At 36.1% G+C, this 20116-nt stretch overlaps 1 protein-coding gene across 1 annotated transcript; it reads right to left on the bottom strand.

Moving 5' to 3' along the window:
* Positions 1 to 943: 943 nt before the first annotated feature.
* slc5a1 (solute carrier family 5 member 1) lies at positions 944 to 19542 on the bottom strand. The gene is made up of 15 exons (XM_079804388.1): positions 19315 to 19542; positions 18612 to 18683; positions 17704 to 17808; positions 12922 to 12981; positions 12683 to 12787; positions 12009 to 12114; positions 7109 to 7189; positions 6800 to 7011; positions 5195 to 5330; positions 3869 to 3976; positions 3636 to 3786; positions 3370 to 3538; positions 2622 to 2837; positions 2233 to 2332; positions 944 to 1929 (listed from the first exon to the last, which is right to left on the bottom strand). Exons 1-15 carry the CDS (start codon positions 19447 to 19449, stop codon positions 1715 to 1717), a joined length of 1971 nt encoding a protein of 656 aa, XP_079660514.1. The 5' UTR covers positions 19450 to 19542; the 3' UTR covers positions 944 to 1714.
* Between the last annotated feature and the right edge of the window lie 574 nt (positions 19543 to 20116).

Genomic DNA, 20116 nt, shown 5'->3' with positions numbered 1-20116 from the left:
TCAGTTTTTTGCAGACCTCTAATTTGAGCTTCAGATACGTTGAAATATTTGAACTTCTGCGGCTAGACCGTATGCGATCGGATGTTATGCATTTTAATCAAAACTATGAGCGCGAAGTTGGAACTAACGTTACCAATATTTGAACACTTTAACGTTATTATGTAAATACTATGGTAAACATAAAAAAACGTTCTGTAAAACGTTATTAGAACGTTCGCCAACCAATCAGATGCAAGCATTCAACAGCCCCACAGTCTAATTTAATAAAAATATACAATTGGACCAATTTAAAAAAAGGTAATAATGTTAAGTTGTAGAGTACTAGAATCAATTAATTTGACCTAAACCAACTAAATTGTGTTGACTCAACTACACAATTTATTTAAAACTGATTTGTTTTAAATGAACTAAATCAAAATGTGTGTAAAAACTTTCTTCAATTAAATTAAGTAAGGGTAATGAAACAGTTTGAAACTCTTTGAAAGTGTTTTGATAGAAGTGCTGCATTCAAGACTTGCAAGTAAACGCCCACTGCTATGATTGGGTGACAGTTTTGCATATTAAAATAATTTTCAACATATCTGCTACACTTGTGGAATTGTTTTCAAATGTCTAAAATGTGAAACTCATCCACCAAATGAATGTTTCCTTTGTCATCTTCAGGGAAATTCATCACTGAATCACACTAATAGATCACTCATTGTGTCTTGTGTTGCTGAAGGAAACCACAATGGTCCTGGACTTTGATTTCAGATGTATTGATAGAATCTTCATACAAAATTAAATATTAACTTTTCTCCTGTGCTCAGGCCTTTGAACGGGTCTGCTCACGTCAAGTTACTATATCAGTGTTTATATCTTTTGTTTTCAGTGGTAATTTCAGTGATTTTGAACATGATTCTGGCCTCTTACACCTGTGCATCTTAATAAACACATAAGTACTCAAATTCATTCATTTTTATTACAATGAAGACAGAAAATATTAAATTAATATATTACAGAGCACATACCATGGCAACAATATTAATATTATTAAATAAAATATCTTACCTTGCCCCGGACTAAAACATATATTTTTTTTTAACTTACAAGAAAATCTAATCTTACCAAATAGTAAGACTAAAAACTTATAACTTAATAAATAAAACTTATCTTTGGAGTTTGTTAGAGGAGAGACTGCATTGATTTGATCATAATGCATCAGAAGACTTTGCAGGAAACATACAACAAAGTGGAGTAGAACTTCGTATTATTAGTTGAAACTTACTCTGTAATATGCATAAGATATAAAGGAAGAACATGCGGTTATGGACAAGTAAACATTGTTGAATGTACAGTAAAAACTGCCAGGCATGTGTTAAATTAGATACTGTAGCAAAAAACAAGCACATGATTATATGAAGGATCAGTTTTGGTATTGGGTTTACAATGAAAGTCAGTTTAGGTGCTAAAAACAATGTACATTAATTTAAGAGTACAGAAAAAATATATATATTGTATTGTACTTCCTGTCATCAAATCAAAGTGCAGTAGGTAGCTATAAGGAAGAAAAGTTTTTTTTGTTGAGGATATTATAAAGAAGTATTGAGTGTTTCAAGAGGAACCATTTACAATCTGATTAATCACATTGAGCTTGATGTTACTGATAAGGTAACAATTCTGTCCACAGAAAACAGGTCTAATATCCTTAACTGAGGTGATACTGGTGTGATCTTTAACCAAAGAATCCATGGAAAAAGACGCAGACGGTGAGGAGGATAATAGCGTTAGCGTTGACCACGTTTCTCCATAGAGGTTTCTCAGTGGTGTCGGTGAGCTTCAGCTTCATCTCCGCCTCCTGTTCTTTAGTCAGTTTCGGGGCATTGCCTTGATCAAAGCCACAGAACCAGTTGTAGGCCTTCTTACAACAGCCTGGTTCCTCACGCACCTCTGCAGGGTCAAGAGACAAACCGAAACAGTTGTTATTGGTTGTTAAACACTAATATGCTATATGTGCAATGTGATTTAAATAAGACGTGCCTGGATCAACATACTTTGTTTTTCCCAAGAATAAACTACAATCTAGTCAGTTAATCATGGCCATAATAACCTAGTCTCAGTATCAGACGGCACACCCACAGACACCCACAGTCCATTCACTGAGCCATGAGATACACGTTGCAAACAAAACTGGTGAGTGTTCCCTGTGCTACCTATCAATGATTATGTATTTGGTGGCTTATGCAGACGTACCATCGGTTTCCATCGAATCCTGGTCGTCAGTCCAGTCATCTAATTCCAGATCTATCCTCTCCTCAGTGTTGTTCCTCAAACTCCAGCAGAGCCTGTACAGCTGCACAACAACAAGGGCCACAGAATGAGGGGCCGGGACAGAGAAGTTGCTTTTTTATAGGTGGAAATGTATTAATTAATTTAAAAAGAAAAAATATTTTCATCCCAAATGTTTGAACTATAGTATAATAGTGTATATAATATGTGTATTTCAAGTGAAATAAGAATATTTCCTATTTGTAAAAAAAAAAAAAAGAATTATTAAATGGAAAATATGGTGGTACCGAAGCATGATTAATAACTGCATAATACTGAAAAGTTGTTGTAGTTTTGTTATAAGAAGAGCTTACATGTTTGTCTTCAATGGGTTTGGTCACGAGGGAGATGCCCAGTATCAATATACAGGACAGGCTGAAGAGGATGAGTGCAAAATAGAGGTAGTGCACACCACAGATGATCGTGGGACAGTTACTGGGGCTCACGCAGCTACCCGTGCCATAAGCAAACTCGGTTATCATACGAGCCAGACCCACCAACAGACCAATACACAACCCGTAGAAAGCGCCCTGTGAGGGAATATCAGCATTATGTGTCAAAAGATAAAAAATGAACAGCAAGAAAAAAACTTGATCAGTTTTGAGAGAAGAAACTATATATATATATATATATATATATATATATATATATATATATATATATATATATATATATATATATATATATATATATATATATATATATATATATATATATATATATATATATATATATATATATATATATATATATATATATATATATATATATATATATATATACACAGTAAAAAAAAAAATCAGGTCCCCAATTGAAAATGTTCTAGTCAGCGATCACATCTACAATTTTCAGTTGGCCAAATTGAATTTCTTGAATTTTAATTGAATTAAATTGCATCAATTCACAGAAATTCAATTTGGCCAACTGAAAAATTTAGATGTGATCGCTCACTAGAAAATTTTCAATTGGAGACCTGAATTTTTTTTACAGTGTATAAAGCTGAATTTAAGAAGCAAAATGGAAACAAAATATATGAAACTACAATATGAAGGACTGACTTACTGGTTCATTGACTCTCTTGCAGAAAATTGCAAGGGTGAAGACAGCGGCGATGGGTGGAGCCAGATAACTGGTAATGGACTGAATGTAGTCAAAGAGCTGACCGCTCTGAGCCGACTGAACGATGGGGATCCATGCAATACTCACGCCGATCAGAAACAACATGAACAACCTGCACGCAAAAACACAAGCATCTCAGATCCTATTCACATCATTTTCTGCTCACAAGGTCAGAATTTCAACACATACAAACAGACACGAGAACGCACCTCCCAGCAATCATGAGCTCCTTTTCTTTGGCTTTGGGACGGATCTTGGTGTAGATGTCCATGGTGAAGAGAGTGCTAGCGCTGTTAAAGATGGAAGTGAGTGAACTCATCAGAGAGGCCAGCATGACGGACAACATCAAGCCTCTGAGACCTTCAGAAACACACAGCAGTTTAGACCCATAACATCAATCAAAGCATGTAAAGAGACGGAAACAGAAATATCAGGATGTTACCGTTTGGCATCAGGTCCACCACTAGTTTAGGATAAGCAATATTACTGCAGCCCACACTGGTTCCACAATAGTAGTCACACTCGTTTGGATCCACACATGCAATCTCATCTAACACAAACAAGAGAATATACACAAATATTAGTTTCCCTAATAGTCTTTCACTATTTACTGACCTTCTGATGCACATTTCATACAAAAACATCACAAAAATCGGTGCACATTACTTTTGGATTGACAGAATTTCTTGTCTCAATGTCCACATACCATTTCCACTAAATCGAATTGTTGAATCATGAATTTCAGATTTACCCTCCCTGAAATGTCACATCAAACAATGCTATTCGTATACATTTCTTAATATTTGTAATTAACTTTTATTATGTATTATCAGTTTTAATTTTAGTTTAAGCATTATTCATTATGTTAGTCTGATATGCAGAACTGATTTTTAATTATTAATTCATGTCTGCTTTTCAGAATTAAAACAAAATGATAATTATTTATTAAAGGATAAAAACATATGCGTTATTATTAAGGTACAATATTAATAAGGTATTAAAGAACCAATTAAAACACACATTATTTAGTATTATACAGTAACAGTATTTATTAATATGTTGAATTATCTTTTACTGTCAATTTAATTTTAGTTGACATGTTTGCCTTTTTGTTATGTGCTTTCGTCATTTTTACTATTATTTTATATATTTCTATTTAGATTTCATTTTTATTTCAGTTTTAGTCATTTTAGTATTTCAACTTATTTCAATATTCAACTTTATTTTATTTTGTTTTGGTAACACTTTACAGTAAGGTTCATTAGTTAATATTAGTTAACTACATTAGTTAACAAATGAACTAATAATGAACTGCACTTATAAAGCATTTATTTATCTTTGTTAATATTCATTTCGACATTTACTAATGCAGTATTAAAATCTTGTTAACATTAGTTAATGCACTGTGAACTAACATTAACAAACCATGAACGGCTGGATTTATATGAACTAACATTAAAGATGAACTAATGCTGAACAGAGGCGTTGTTCATGGTTAGTCCATGTTAACCCCTGTCTAATTAGGCAGTTGTTTGCCAGAATAAGATGCTAGTTAGTATATTCTGTGAGAAATACATGGACCATTATTCTGATGGGCAAAAATCTAGTTCTGTGTGACTAACAAAACCTAGTTGGCCATATACATCACCTCAAACATTAAAGTTGCCATACAATATCACTTCAGTCAACATTTGCTAACATGTAGGCCTACAAAATAGTTAATCCGTTTATTACCCAGCTCAGCCAGGATGCTGCCAATCTTTCTCACCTGGGTACAGCACTCTGCTGATCATGCCAGGGAAAACCATGAGGAACATGGGCAGAAGTTTGAGATAACCACACAGGATGCAGCCAGCTTTCACATGAGACAGGCTCTTGGCAGACAGACAGCGCTGCACAATCACCTAAAACAAGATGGAGTTTGTGTGAATAACCCTGAGGGACATTTTCAGAATCGTTTAGTACAGTTATTGGCTGTTTAAAAAGTTTACAAGGGCTTGCTTATTAAAACCTTTAGAGTTTTAATGTTTATTTATGGTTGTTGTTCACTACTATTCAAAGGTTTGCGTTCAGTAAGATTTTTTTATGTTTTGGAAAGAAGTCTCGTGCTCACCAAGGCTTCATTTATTTGATCAAAAATACAGTAAAAACAGTAATATTGTGAAATATTATTACAGTTTACAATAACTATTTTCCATTTAAATATATTTTAAAATGTAATTTATTCCTTGTATTTTCAGCATCATTACTCCAGTCTTCAGTGTCATATGATCCTTCAGAAATCCTTCTAATATGATATGATGCTCAATAAACATTTCTTATTATTTCTTTATAATATTTAGTATTTTTAGTATAAATCTTATTTTTTAGCATTATTTGATGAATAGAAAGAACATCACTTATTTGAAATAGAAATATTTTGCAACAATGTAAAAGTCTTTACTATCACTTTTAATCAATTGAATGTGTCCTTGACCTGAATGAAAGTACTGATAAAAAAAAAAAAAAATTAGTGACCCAAACTTTTTTCATTCTTCTTGATTTTTTTCAGCTTTTAATTTTGTTCAAAATTGCATTTATACCATTTCATTTAATATATAGGACATTTAAGGTATCATAATTTCCCACCTAAAACTGCATAGAGAAATAAAAACAGACACAAATAAACCATTTGTTGAGGTGCAGGTAATGTACGTCATTAACTATAATAAACTTTTATGGCTATATTTTTCTCTATAGTGCCAGAGTACAAACAAAGAACACTGAATTATGTTCATGAAAACATAAACATCTGCCGATATGACTGATATGATTTTTTTTTGTGGAAAAAAATCTTCACTAAACAATAAAATCCCCTCAGAGGAAGAATCACAATATACGTGACATGAGTGAATCTGTATATGTCTCCATGAGTCATTTAAAGCTCAAATATTGATCATGTTCCTAAATAACACAATTACCAAACTAGCGCAACCAAACATGGGACATCTGAAACAGTTAAGCTTTGAGTCTTGTTAATGGGCTGTTGAGCTAACTTAACCGTGGTGAGTCTATATCTGCTTCTCTTTGGCTGTTTGTGTATCTTATCTTATTTAGTGGGAACTAATCGGGTCTAACTAAGAGCATATCTGTTTAAGCTTAGACTCGCTCTGGCTAAAACAAGAAACACTCTGTTCATCCTGGGAAACTCAAGATAAAAGTGCAGTTTGTTGTCCAAAAGTGGACACAGAAGACATTTGTCCGTTGTATATGTGTGAATGTCTTAGCACGTGTAGGACATATAGACTTCTTATTTTTTCAAACAATGCTTCCTATGTCCAAAAAACATTTTGTACGCACAGAATAAAGCAATATGTGAATAAATGATCAGTACCTGATCAGTGCACCAGTACCAGGCAGCTTGGATAGTAAGACCAAAGATCAGTCCAGGCCAGGGCAGATCACCTTTAAGAGGGTCTCTGAAAATGTGGAATGAGTCCGCACGAGGGGTGTAGCAAGATTCACTGATGTTTGCACCCACCACTGACGGGATCGCAGTCATATAACTGTCCTTGAAGTTCTCGTACCCTCCGACCTTATTGAACGCTGAAAGAAAACAGCTGATGTTGAAGCAAGTAGTCGTTTACAATACTTTTTTTTAATTCAAAAAGTACCAACAAACAAAAAAATTGACCGGACGTACCAAAGCCCATGAGAATGAATGATCCCACAACCATGATGATGGTCTGCAGGGTGTCTGTGTAGATGACTGCAGCTAGACCACCTGTAGGAGAAACAGTTCTTAGAAATGTACTTTTGGCATTCGTGTTAGTTAGTTTTTTTTTCTAGTAAAAAGTAATAACATATTCGGTAACACTTTATTTAGATGGTCCAGTTTGCAACTACATGTCAACTACCAGTCATTAGAGTATTAGTAGACTGTCTGCTTAATATCTGCTAACACTTTATTTTGATGGTCCACCAACAGACATTCTATTGACTATAAGTAACTTTGCAACATGTCAACTTATTCTACTAACCTAACCCTGACGTAACAGTCTACTAATACTCTAATAAGAGTTAGTTGACTTGAAGTTGCAAATTTACTTATAGAATGCCTAAAGTGGACCATCGTTACACCTTGAATACATGTGAGTGTACATATGTTAATTATTATTTTCAAATTGAAAAAAAGTATTTTTTTTCCCACAATTTTACAACCTGTACTTGTTAAACAAAAGTGTGTTTAATTGTGTTGAATGTGCACTTGTGGTGTACTATAGTGTAGCGTGTGTGTGTATATATATATATTGTTTTTTTTTAAACTGCAATGGCGTATAATATAAATTTAATGAATTAATGAATCACTTCCATTACTATGTTTCGTAACACACTTAAGTACACTTTGTAAGTGCCGCATTCAAAGTTTGGTTACACTTTATTTTTAGGTGTCCTTGTTATAGTTAAAGTTAAACTTTTGGTAACACTTTATTTTACACATTTTACATGTACAACTGCTTACTATACGCTGTAAAAAAAGATTCAGGTCTCCAATTGAAAATTTTCTAGTGGCAACGAAATTTTTTAGTTAGCCAAATTTAATTTCTGTGAATTAAATTTGGCCAACTGAAAAATTTTGATGTGATCTGTCACTAGAAAACGTTCAATTGGAGACCTGATTTTTTTTACAGTGTAGTAATAACAGTAAATCATGCATAATTACAAGCAACTAACCCTAAACCAATCCCTAACCCAAATTATATACACTAATATTAAAAGCCCACCGGCAACTATAGTTGCCGCAGTATATAGTTGTCCTTTTCTTTTTGTAAGTATTTTTCTAGATAGTATCCATGTTTTTAATCTCAATGACACGCAAGAACACAACCAAATAAAGGATTTCAAGAGAAAAAAAAGGTATGAACTTCCTTCCTGTCACATGAGGCTGCCAACTTCCTACCCCTACTTCCAGGAAGCTTAATGAAGGCAAACCCTCCCAAACAAAGGTTATTTTCATGTTACTAATAAGTATTTTTTGTTTACACACACACACACACACACACACACACACATATATATATATATATATATATATATATATATATATATATATATATATATATATATATATATATATATATATATATATATATATATATATATATATATATATATATATATATATATATATGTATATGTATATATATATATATATATATATATATATGTATATATATATATATATATATATATATATATGTATATATATATATATACATAATCGTGAAGGTCTCTAGAATCTTCCAAACAAAACAATTCTTACAACAGATCTATAGGTTTTTGTACACTTAGTCAAAAGTCCAAGTAGCAACTATAGCAAATGACTTGTAAATACATAACGGGGAAATGGGGTATACTGTGTTAACAGGTTAATAAATAAAAATTTTGGTCTTTAGTGCTTTTTGCTTTTTTTTTTTTTCACCAAAAACATAACTTAACCCTTTAACTGACATCTCTACTGTACAGTAGACCTTAATTCGATAGGGACAAATATCATATTTTATGATATACGATTTAAAATGTACTTTAAAGTACATTTTAAATCGTGTTTTAATAAGATTTTGTTGTACTTTATTTTAAAGTGTTGACTAACATAGTAAAGCACATGTACTTAATATATTTATAATACATGTATTAAGTTGCAGCTTCATTACTAGTAATTACAAATAACTCAAAATACATGACAATGCATTTAACATGCAATTAAATGGCCAAAAACATTACCTTTAGTTTGCACTTTAGTATATTCTTTTCACACTAAAGTATATTATTTCCATAATAAGTACTCTTTTTAAAAGGATGCTAAAGTGTCCTTCTTTTTCACAAGGGTGAACTACTCTGTGCGTTCCTGGATCAACAAATTGAATTGATCCTGGAATAACACTCCTGCCCGACAATTGAATCCTAACCATATCCCTATACCCCTAAAGCTAATAACCCTGCCCATAAATTATCCCTAAAATCAAAGGGAAATGATAGGTGAATAACATTGATGTAGAAGCACTTAATCCTGGTTTTAAGCCTAAACTTGACATAAACCGTTCCTCAAATACACTGTAAACCCGAATAAGTAAGCAGAACTTAAAAAAAGTGAGGCAATCAATTTCATAAAGTTCACAAAGTTCATAAACTCAAACATTTGAGTACATCATCACTTATATTTTTGGAGTTTATTTTAAATATAATTTTAAATTATAATTAACTTAAATTTACTGATTAAGCAAACTCAAACATTTTCAGTTTCTGCTACTCAGAATATTTATTCATCTTTCTCATTGCAATAATTCAAGAGAACTTAATCATTTCAAGCATGAAAACTCAGAATTTTTATGTTTCATGAACATAACATTTATTAGTTTTTTCAATCAATCTTCTGATTACCCATAACTCAAAAACATAGACTTGTTACAACTCAAAATCATTTACCTCCAAACTTAAAATGTTGAGGCAACTGAGAACCAGCACGGTTTCAATCAGAAAAGCTGAATAAGTTATAAAATAGATTGTATGTTAAGTACTTTGACCTCCTGTGAGATTTACTCACACACAGACATCAAGAATCAGCCTATGAATCTCAACCATGGTGACACGCTTCATGCCGCAATGTTTTATGGGAGCCATGGATGAGTTTTGCATGATGCACCCAGAATGCATTGCGGCATGAATCATTTCACCATTGTTGAGATTCATAGGCTGATTCTTGATGTATGTGTGTGAGTAAGTCTCGCAGGAGTTAGAAGTGCTTATTGTGTGATGTGTTAAACCGGAGAACAAAACTTATGTACACGTTTTAAAAATCGTTTAGTTTATAGGCTACATTAAACTGATGACAATAAAATACAATAAATAAATAAAATAAATACATTTTGTCTTCCACTAACGCATTTCAGTTTGCCCCAATTAAATTGTTTTAATAGGCTATGGTTGTAATTTATTTGTTATGATGGATTTTACTTATTTGGTTAGGCACTCTGAGATTTTATTGTATTTTAGCATGTGCTATATAAATTAAGTTTATTTTTAAATCATCTCTATTTGAAACAACAGAAATAACAGGACTTCATCATTCTTAGCATGTAATTACTTAATTCTATTAAGTTGTACTTAATTTATGTTTTTAACTTATGCTTACTTATTCACAAAAAAGTTCCATTTAATCAAAAATTATTAGTTGAAATTACTCAAAAGGAAGACCATGTTACACCAACTTGAAATAATTAAGTTAGTAGAACTTTTTCTAAAACTTTGAGTATACACTACTTAATCTATTTAATTCATATGAACATTCGGGTTTACAGTGTATGGTTGATTGGAACGTTGTATGTACTTGGTAAAATCAGGTTCTGCAAACTATCCTTGCCTTGTTTTAAAATATCAAATTATCTGATATTTTAAAATACATATTGACCTTCACCCACAGTCATGAGGTATGCAGGGGTCCTCTCTATGCTATCATTTCTGCTATTGCTTTTTAATGCACAATTTTAAATGTTGGTCGAACCACATGACTTATAAACCACATGTTTAATAAATGCTTCTCAAAAATATTTCTCTAACAGCAGTTTAGCAGCCACAGGATCATACAAACACTTTCAGTCACAGCTCATGTAAACATTTATAGCTGGCAGGATTATGTCTGATTTCTTACAGTTTATTGGTGGGCTGGTTTGTTTCTGAGATAAACCCATTACACAACAGACCATGGGGTTGACAAAAGTTTAAACTTGCCTTGCACAGGCTTATCATCCATTGTCAGAATCGGCAATTACTCATAACACAAACACATCACGCTACAATAAGCATCCCACTGCATGGTCCTACAACCCTGGACTTTACTCTCTGTTGTAGTATAAACTTCAGGGACCATATAAAAACCAATTTCGCTTTCCCTGAAATTTATTTTTAAATGGAACGCAGGGAATGTGGGTATAATACAAATATTCTGTATGTAAATGATAAATGACCACTATACATTTATATATACAAAATATAGTGATTATAAAATTATCATGATTTTAACCGTAAAAGACTGTAAAAATGCTACTGTTAAAAGCAGTTAACTGGTTAACAGAAACTTTCCGTACTATATACGGTGAATAACTGTAATAGATTACAGTTCTATACATTTATAGAACCTTACATTTAACAGTAAAATACCATTTGGATTAAATGATTCATCACGTGACTCTCATCACTACTGTGATTGGTGGTTGTCAGCATATATCAAAGGTACATAACAGATATTAGTATTTCAATAGGTTGGTAATTTAACATTGTCTCAGTTTATGAAATTAAACCTAAAATGTTGCTACCGTATTTTTTACGGAAAAATATTTTTTATTTTTTTTACAGTGATATATATCTCAATGTTATACATAGATATATATATATATACTGTATACACACACACACACACACACACACACACACACACACACACACACACACACACACACACACACACACACACACACATATATGGTCATATATTATACATTTGAATATGTCAGTGTGTGAAATATTTAATATTTACGTCAACTGACCTGTTACTGTATAAAGAGCTGTAATCATCAGCAGAATAATCACGGCCAGGTAAATGTTCAGTCCCAAAGCCTGGTTAATGAAAATGGCTCCTGCAAACATGTCCGCCTGAGAGGTGGAAAAGGGAGAAAAATTGTGTGGTGAAATTGTTAGAACTGTCTGTTTCAAAACAAGGTCTTTATCTTTATAATCTAAAAGATATTTACACATGGAAAGACCCTCTGTTTCAGACTACAATCTGTGTTAGTGAAGACTATAGAGGCTGGAAAGACAGCAGCATATTGTGAAAATGTTGGCAAGTTCCAACTGATTTTTCAATTAATCATTGTCAGTAGAAAAATAAGGAGGAAAATTTAAATGTAAGGTAAAACTTAATATAAATGCATAAGGGAAAGTGTATATTTTTGGTCTTGTAATTGATACACCAACTGGTTACAATTTATTTTAAGCCTACAGTAGTTGATTTCAAATGTCCTTGTACTTGATGTGTGCATGTAGTCTCGTAATTGGTCAAAAAAGCTGCATTCATAATAATTAACGAAATAGCAAAATGCTGCATGTTACACCGCTGATATATGTTAAAGTATCCTAAAAGTACTGCATGACAACTACCCCTCAAAAGTACCATTTGATACCTGTACTTTTCTGTAAGGGCTGAGACAGATTTTGGACTCACAGAGATTTTGGTGAAAACGTAGAGAAACAGGGACAGCACGGAAAGGTAGATACGGATACGCTGTCCACCAAAGCGTTTCTTCAGGTACTCCGGCATGGTCACAACCTGCAGATAACGTCAACAATGGACCATAAAAATGATACCACAGAGATAAAGTACACATTCATGTTGAGTAAGTAAGCAATATTTAACAGATTTGTTCTTAAATGCTGGTTGGAGAGGTAGAAATGTAAGCATACCCCAGCCTTTATGTAGATGGGCACGAAGAGCCATCCCAGAATAATCACAACAACAAGAGCCTGAGGAGGGGAATTAAAAACAGATTGTAATTACAGATATTTGGTTTGATATTTTCTACACATAATCAGTGTTGTTATTGTTAACTAAAACAAAAAGAGTAACACTTTAGGGTCCAAGTCTCACTATTAACTAGTTGCTTATTAGCATGCAGATTACCATGATATTGGCTGTTTAATCGTACTTATAAAGTATTTGCTAAATATTAATAAGAAGTAATTAGGAGTTTATTGAGGCAAACGTCGTAGTTAATCGTTAATAGTGAGAATTGGGCCCTAATCTAAAGTGTGACCAAGGTTTCCATTATTAACATTAGTTAACTACATTAGTTAACATAAACTTACAATGAACAACACTACAGGACTCATTAATCTTCTATTAAGTTAATGTTAATTTATATCAAATTTATATCGAATAAAAAAAAAACTTAAATTAACAAAGATTAATAAATGCTGTAAAAAATATATTGCTCATAGTTAGTTCATGTTACTAATGCATTGACTAATGTTAACTAATGAGACCTTATTATAAAGTGTTACCGCTAAAACAATTTTTTTAAATCATTCATTGAAATCAAGCTGAAATAAAACAAAAACTATAAACTTCATTAGAATAATATTAGAAATTAGAAATATTGCCTTGGCAACAACTGAAATAAAATAATTTTAAATAAAAGTACTTAAATTACTAAAAACTTTAACTGAAATAAAAATAAATTATAGCTAAATAGGAATATTAAAAAAACAAAACTAATAAAAATGACAAAAGAACATAACTAAATGAGTAAATCTTAAAATCAAATTAAAATGAAACCTGAAAATGTAAAAATAAAAGAGAATTTATTTAATAATTAATTAATTAATAAATACTATAACAATATATTACCAAGGGGTAATCACAACATATGGGACATCTAGCCCAATACAGGGGCTGACCAACGGGGCATGCACACGAGTACTAGGCCTGACATCAGATGCTTCCGCCGTGTCTGACTGCTGAAGGATTCTTGAAGGAAACTTCATCCAGGGTTCACCAAGCAGGGAACTCGCCTGGAGAGCAAATAAGGTGCTAATACTGCCCCATGAGAGGGGAATGGCGACATTCAGGAAGAAATTGAATCCCACACACAGGAAGAAACCAGCTCTACTCGAAGATTGTAGAATCTCACAAATGTGTTAGGTGTCGCCCAGCCCACAGCTCTGCAGATGTCTGCCAGAGAGACTGTGCGCCAACGCCCAGGAGGAGGCAACACTTCGAATGAAAGTGAGCTCTCACCCTAGGGGGGCACGGCTTAACTTTGGGATTAATATACCAAGACGATGGCCTCCACTATCCAGTAGGCCAACCTCTGTTTGGAGACAGCCTTTCTCTTCTGCTGACCTCCAAAGCAAACAAAGAGCTGCTCAGAGCTTACTCTATGTAAATGCAGTGCGCAAATGGGACACAGCAACACAAGGCCTCCAGGGGTAGCATTTGCAAGTTCACCATCTGGTCCCGGAAGGGTGTGGTGGAAACTTTGGGCACATTTCCGGGCTGGGGTCTCAGGATTAGGTGAGAGTCAGCCTGTCCAAATTCCAGGCATGTCTGCTGACCGAAAATGCCTGCAGGTCCCCCACCCTCTTATTAGACTTGAGCGCTTGGTCTTATTAAGCTCAACTGACTGTAATGGCTCAAATGACGCTCTCTGTAGGGCTGTTAATACCACAGAGAGATCTCAAGTGGAGTTTGAGAAGTGGTCAAGGAGGATTCAGTCTCCTTGTGCCTCTCAGGAACCTGATGACCAGGCCATGCTTTCCCACGGGCTTACCGTCTATTGCATCATGATGTGCTGCGATGGCAGCAACATACACTTTTAAGGTGGAGGGAGACAGCCTTCGCTCCAACACTTGCAGGAAAGAAAGCGCGGCACTGATCAGGCCTTTACAGGGTACAAACAGACTCCACTTCAAGGCATAAGCTCACATTGTAGATGGGGCTCTGGCTTGAGTGATCATGTCTACCACTTCTGGTGGTAGGCCACTTAAGTCTGCAGCATCCTTTCCAGGGACCACACATGGAGGTTCCAAACTCTGGACGCAGGGGCCACATAGTACCTCGTCCCAGAGAAAGCAGGTCCTTCCTTTGGTGAATCCACCAGGGAGGGGCTGTCGTGAGGAGCATCAGGTCAGAGAATAAGGTCCGGGTGGTCCAGTAAGGTGCAACCATCAAGCCCTGCTCACCCTCCTCCCTGAACTTGCACAGTGTTTGTGCGAGCAGGCTCACTGGGGGATACGCATATTTGCGTAGGCCCCAGGGCTAGCTGTGTGCCAGTGCATCCATGCAGAGAGTCCCCCAGTCAGGGAATAAAACAACTAGCAATGGGAAGACTCCAGTGGGGTAAACAGGTTTACCTGTGCATCTCTGAAACATCTTCAAATCAGCTGGACCACTTGGGGGTGGTCTCTTCCGGGAGCATGAGCTGTCGTGAGAGTGCGTTGGCTGCATATTTGAGCTCACCGGGAGTTGACCTAAATCGCTGCTGATTCCAAAGGAGGAGATAGTGGGAAAATTGTGACATACGACATGAACAAAGACCACCCTGATGGTTGATGTACTGCTAGCAACTCAAGGCAATTAATATGCCACTGCAGGCGAGATCCTATCCGGGAGCCAGAGGCTGCGTGCCCGCTAGCCAGGCCCCCCAGACACCATGCAAATGGCACCAGCGGAACCACAGACATACCCACAAAGGGGCAGTGAGGTGAGTAGAGGCAGTGAGTGTGGTGTGACATCTAGCTCCATGGTTCCCGCAAAGGAGTGGCAGGAGATGTGCGAGGAGGCATTGCATCCTCGAACCGCAAACTCCTACCTTGTGGTGAAACAAGAGAGGGATGAGAGTGAGGAACCATCACTCCATGCGCCCACTGTCTCCTGAAAAGCTGCTGCCTCCATCTCTGGGTTGCCGCCTCAGGGATGGTGTTTCACCGACCGCTTAGAGGGTTTAGCTGCATCTGAGACTTGCTGCGATGCCTTCCTGTGGGCAGCTCGACGTTGTGGCCTGGGTGAAGGCTGCTGCTGTGGCCACACTGAAACAGATGGAGACGCAGCAAGGGGATGCCCTCGACGACAGCAGGCGGAGGGGCAGTCCCTAACAGTCTGGTGGTGGCAGCAGCATCCCACCGGGGCAGAATGTGTTTGATCACCTCCATCTGCTTATGCACTGCCGAGAACTGCTGGGCAAAATCCTCGACAGTGTCACTAAAGAGGCCAGTCTAGGAAATGGGGAAGTTGAGAAAGCGAACTTTGTCGGCCTCCTTCATCTCAGCCTGGACCACTAGTGTGGGCATTGTCTGACAGAGGGCCTGTGCAGTGACTATTGTCGCCCTGAGGGCAGAGTCCGTTGCTGTACACAGTTCCTGCATCAACCCCAGTTCAGAACTACCCTTGTACAGCTCTTTTAGCACTTTGGCCTGGTTTTCTTGCAGGAGGGCCATAGCACACAAGGCGGAGGCAGCCTGTCCAGCGGCACTGTAAGCCTTGGCAGCGCGGGCGATTCCATCAGGTGGCAGCACTTTGCGGGCATAAACACACTGCATGGTCCACTTTAGGAATCTCCGCGTAATCCTTGGCTGCCCCACCATTCAGTGTAGTGAGAGCGGAGGAAGCAGCAAAGCGGCTTCTAGCAGTACAAGGTGCCTTCCACGAATTTATGACCTCCTCATGCACCTCCAGGAATAAGGAAACCGGGGCAGGACGGTGCTGCACAGAGATACCAATCGTCCAGCCGCAAATGTTCGGGACAGAGAGGAGGGTTCCACACGAGCCTGACACTTGCGGCAGCCCAGGAAAGCATGGCAGTCAACTCTTAATCCGACTTGAACTGTGCTACTCTCCCCAAAGGGAGCAGCACTGGCGAGTCTTCATCCCTAGAGGACTCAAGCCAGCCCTCCGATGCAGTTATCGACATCCAGTCCTCCGCTGGATCCCCAAATTAATGATTAATTAAAGAACACTGGCTCAGCATGCTTATGGCCCAGACACATGAGGCAGTGATTGTGGCTGTCAGACAGGGCCAGGAAACGACCGCATCCAGAACTACACGGGTGGAATGCAATCTTGAAAAATATTCAACGTCAGCCGTGCTTGCTCTTTTAGGGAAAACTGCTCTTTTAATTGTTGAAGCTCCCAGGGGTGAAATCGCGGCACTTAACAGTGCAATTTGCTCTTTGAATGTGACCACCGCTGAATGTGCCGTCTCTCCAACTCAGATATGCTTGAAGAATGCTGAAGTGTGTAAACCAAGCTTGAATGAGTGAGTTGCACACTGGCTAATATGCCCGTATGTACTGGGAGTGGTTTGCGCTGCAAATCTCACTCGCCAACGTACATTGGCTTGTTGTATAACCACTCAAAGGTGAATGGGCTCAATGGGTTTTCCACAATGTGAGATGGGTGAGATCCCAATGCGTCAGTCAGTTTTGACGTAACATTGAAAGTGACTGATAGGAAACGGACATTTTTATCATTATAAATTATTAATTATATTACAAATGATTAATTGTAAATTATTCCTTAAAATATTATTTATAAAAATGCAATATTACAATAATATAGTTCACTTATATGCAAAATACTTATACATTTTTTTTTTTTTTTAATGATCCAAATAGTCATAAGTAGAAGGCTAAAATATACATAAATGACACATCATTAAATATCATAAATGTCTTTTTTTTAAAACATACATTCCACTCAAAACCTCCGATGGCGATACCAGCAGCTGCTCCAGTTCCTGCTATTCCCACAAAATGCCCACTTCCAATGTTACTTGCAAAGAGAGAGGCTCCAATCTGAAAAACAAGTTTAAGATACTTTAGTTGTGCTTCATATTATATTTACTAATAAACAAACATTTGATATTCAATGTGAGGGGTTAAACTCAACAGAAATCCATATCTAAGTGATTTGTCCTTGTCAGGATGGTTACAAAAGTCATTAGCAAAGGATTGTAGGAACTGTATGTGAAGAGTTTTGCTTCAGAATATATTAACTCTGTCTACTGTTTGACTATATCTGTCAATACAATCACCATAATGATAAGCTATAAAAACTGCTTCTTGTGCACAACCTAAGGTGTAACTCAAACAATAACGATTGCAATGAACTTTGTAATAACAAGTAAAAAGCTTCAAACTTTCATATTAAGTGATAACTTTAGCATGGGCCAAAGCATGACAGCTCCATAAAAACTGCATGAGCAAAGCATATCAGCTGAAACGAATTGTGGGTTGCATCTGGCATTAGTGCATTATGGCCCCATAAAAAGATTTAGTTTACCCTATCATGATATCAAGGTTTTGAAATGGAGGGGCAGTTAGGGTCATTATCATGCCATATCTGTGATAAAGTGAAAAATCACTGGTCATGCTATTGATAGATACATAATCAACTCCTACTTTTATGGCCGTTTCAGTTTGTCGTAGAACATTACAACAAAACAAAAAAATCACTGCATTTTGCCCACTGATTGATCACCACTGTTGGTGTAGTAAATGATCAGGCAATTTTGTTTATGTCCATCACATTTGGAGCACAAAAAAAATGCTTGGTCATTTTAAGCTTGGTCATCCACCATCTAGGTCCATTTCCTTACCGGCCACCACACCATACTTCTGCCAGCCAGGAAAAAGCCTCCTACTGTGGATCGATTGGTCCGTACCATTGCCTTTGAACAGAAAGAGGCATTAAATTCAGCATATATAGAGTTCCAGACACTAAACATTTTAGACAATATCACATTTGACTTGACATCATACCTGCAGACACATTTCACAATAACATATCACATTTGCAATCTCAAAGTGTCGATGGTTTGGCGTTCAATGCCCTTGATTGTTGTTTGATTTAAATATGTTCGAATTTTCACAAGAGGTTTGAAAATTATATGGATTTCCAATGTGCAAATACAGGTGGAAAAATATAATGCCAGTAATATCAATGCCCTCAATTAAGATACATTAAGACTAATTTGAGAATATCGTAATGTAATGTAATTTTTTTTTAAATAATTTAGGTTTTAAAATATGTTTAGTGTTAAATGGATAAAGTATCATTTATATTCACAGCATATTAAGAAACAAAAAAAGATTTTCCTAAAAGATTTTTTGCATTTTTGCAAAAAACACATTTGTTGCATTGCTAATATTATAAACTTTTTCCAAAATCAGTCCGAATCCTCATTCTTTCTTTAGACTTATCTCACACAGCTATTGTACATTTATATGTTGACGCAAGGTTAACAATTCACAAGTCAAAGGTAGAAAAATGTCGGTGGATATAAACTACTGGCCACTTACCCATACTCCCACAGCCAGAACCACCAGAAAATATATAACAATCACAGAGATGTCCGCTGGATTGTTAATATAAATGGTGACATTTCTTTTGCTCTCACTGCGGAGATAAGAGAATCCAAAATAATCTGCCCCCATTTTGATGGTGTTTGAGCAGGGCAAGTGGAGCACCACACTGCGTCCCTCTCTGACAGGATGGTAAAGACACCTGGCACAGACGTTCACCTGCAGGTGTGTGACTGTGTGTGCGTGCGGACGCTTTCACTTATATGTGTGCGTCTACAGATGGGTGTGACCTTCTCAGAGTTAATTATAAAAGTGTGTTTGTGATTTACAGTTGTCAAAAATCTGAGATTGAGAATCATTAATGATAAACTTGTATAGCGAGAAGTGTGAGACTGGTTCCTGTGTAAAAGCACATTTCATAAACCACATCACCTGCATCATACTTAATGTTTTTTTTTGATTCAGCTAAATATCAACCACTGCAGTTTATTGTCCAGACATTACATGTGCACATACTGTAACATTGGTTATAAGGACACCCTGAGGTGCAAAGTGGTATTGCAGTTTGAAGACAAAAGAAAAGTAAAAATGCCTGATGAAACATCAACTAAATTTTGCATTCTGGGCTCCAACATTGCAGATGGAGCATTTAATGGATATGAATCGCCCTTCCCTCCTGAAGTGATACAATTGGCAATATCTATTCTGTTCTAATGAGAAAGTTTCAACGCTGCTCAGCACCTGATTTAAAAAAGACTGAAAACTGTTTTACAGTGTATTTATTCCAAATCATGAAATT

This window comes from Gobio gobio (assembly GCF_949357685.1).
Source record: "Gobio gobio genome assembly, chromosome: 22".
Classification (NCBI taxonomy): domain Eukaryota; kingdom Metazoa; phylum Chordata; class Actinopteri; order Cypriniformes; family Gobionidae; genus Gobio; species Gobio gobio.
This window is presented reverse-complemented; position numbering and strand designations above follow the sequence as displayed.

What these genes read in the sequence shown, in the direction of transcription:
- slc5a1 (XM_079804388.1), bottom strand. Translation starts at nt 19,449, where the DNA reads ATGGGGGCAGATTATTTTGGATTCTCTTATCTCCGCAGTGAGAGCAAA. An exon ending in GGTGGACCTGATGCCAAACG is followed by an intron (nt 3,787 to 3,868) that starts GTAACATCCTGA and finishes GTGTTTCTGAAG; the next exon opens with GTCTCAGAGGCTTGATGTTG. An exon ending in AACCCATTGAAGACAAACAT is followed by an intron (nt 2,333 to 2,621) that starts GTAAGCTCTTCT and finishes GTTGTTGTGCAG; the next exon opens with CTGTACAGGCTCTGCTGGAG.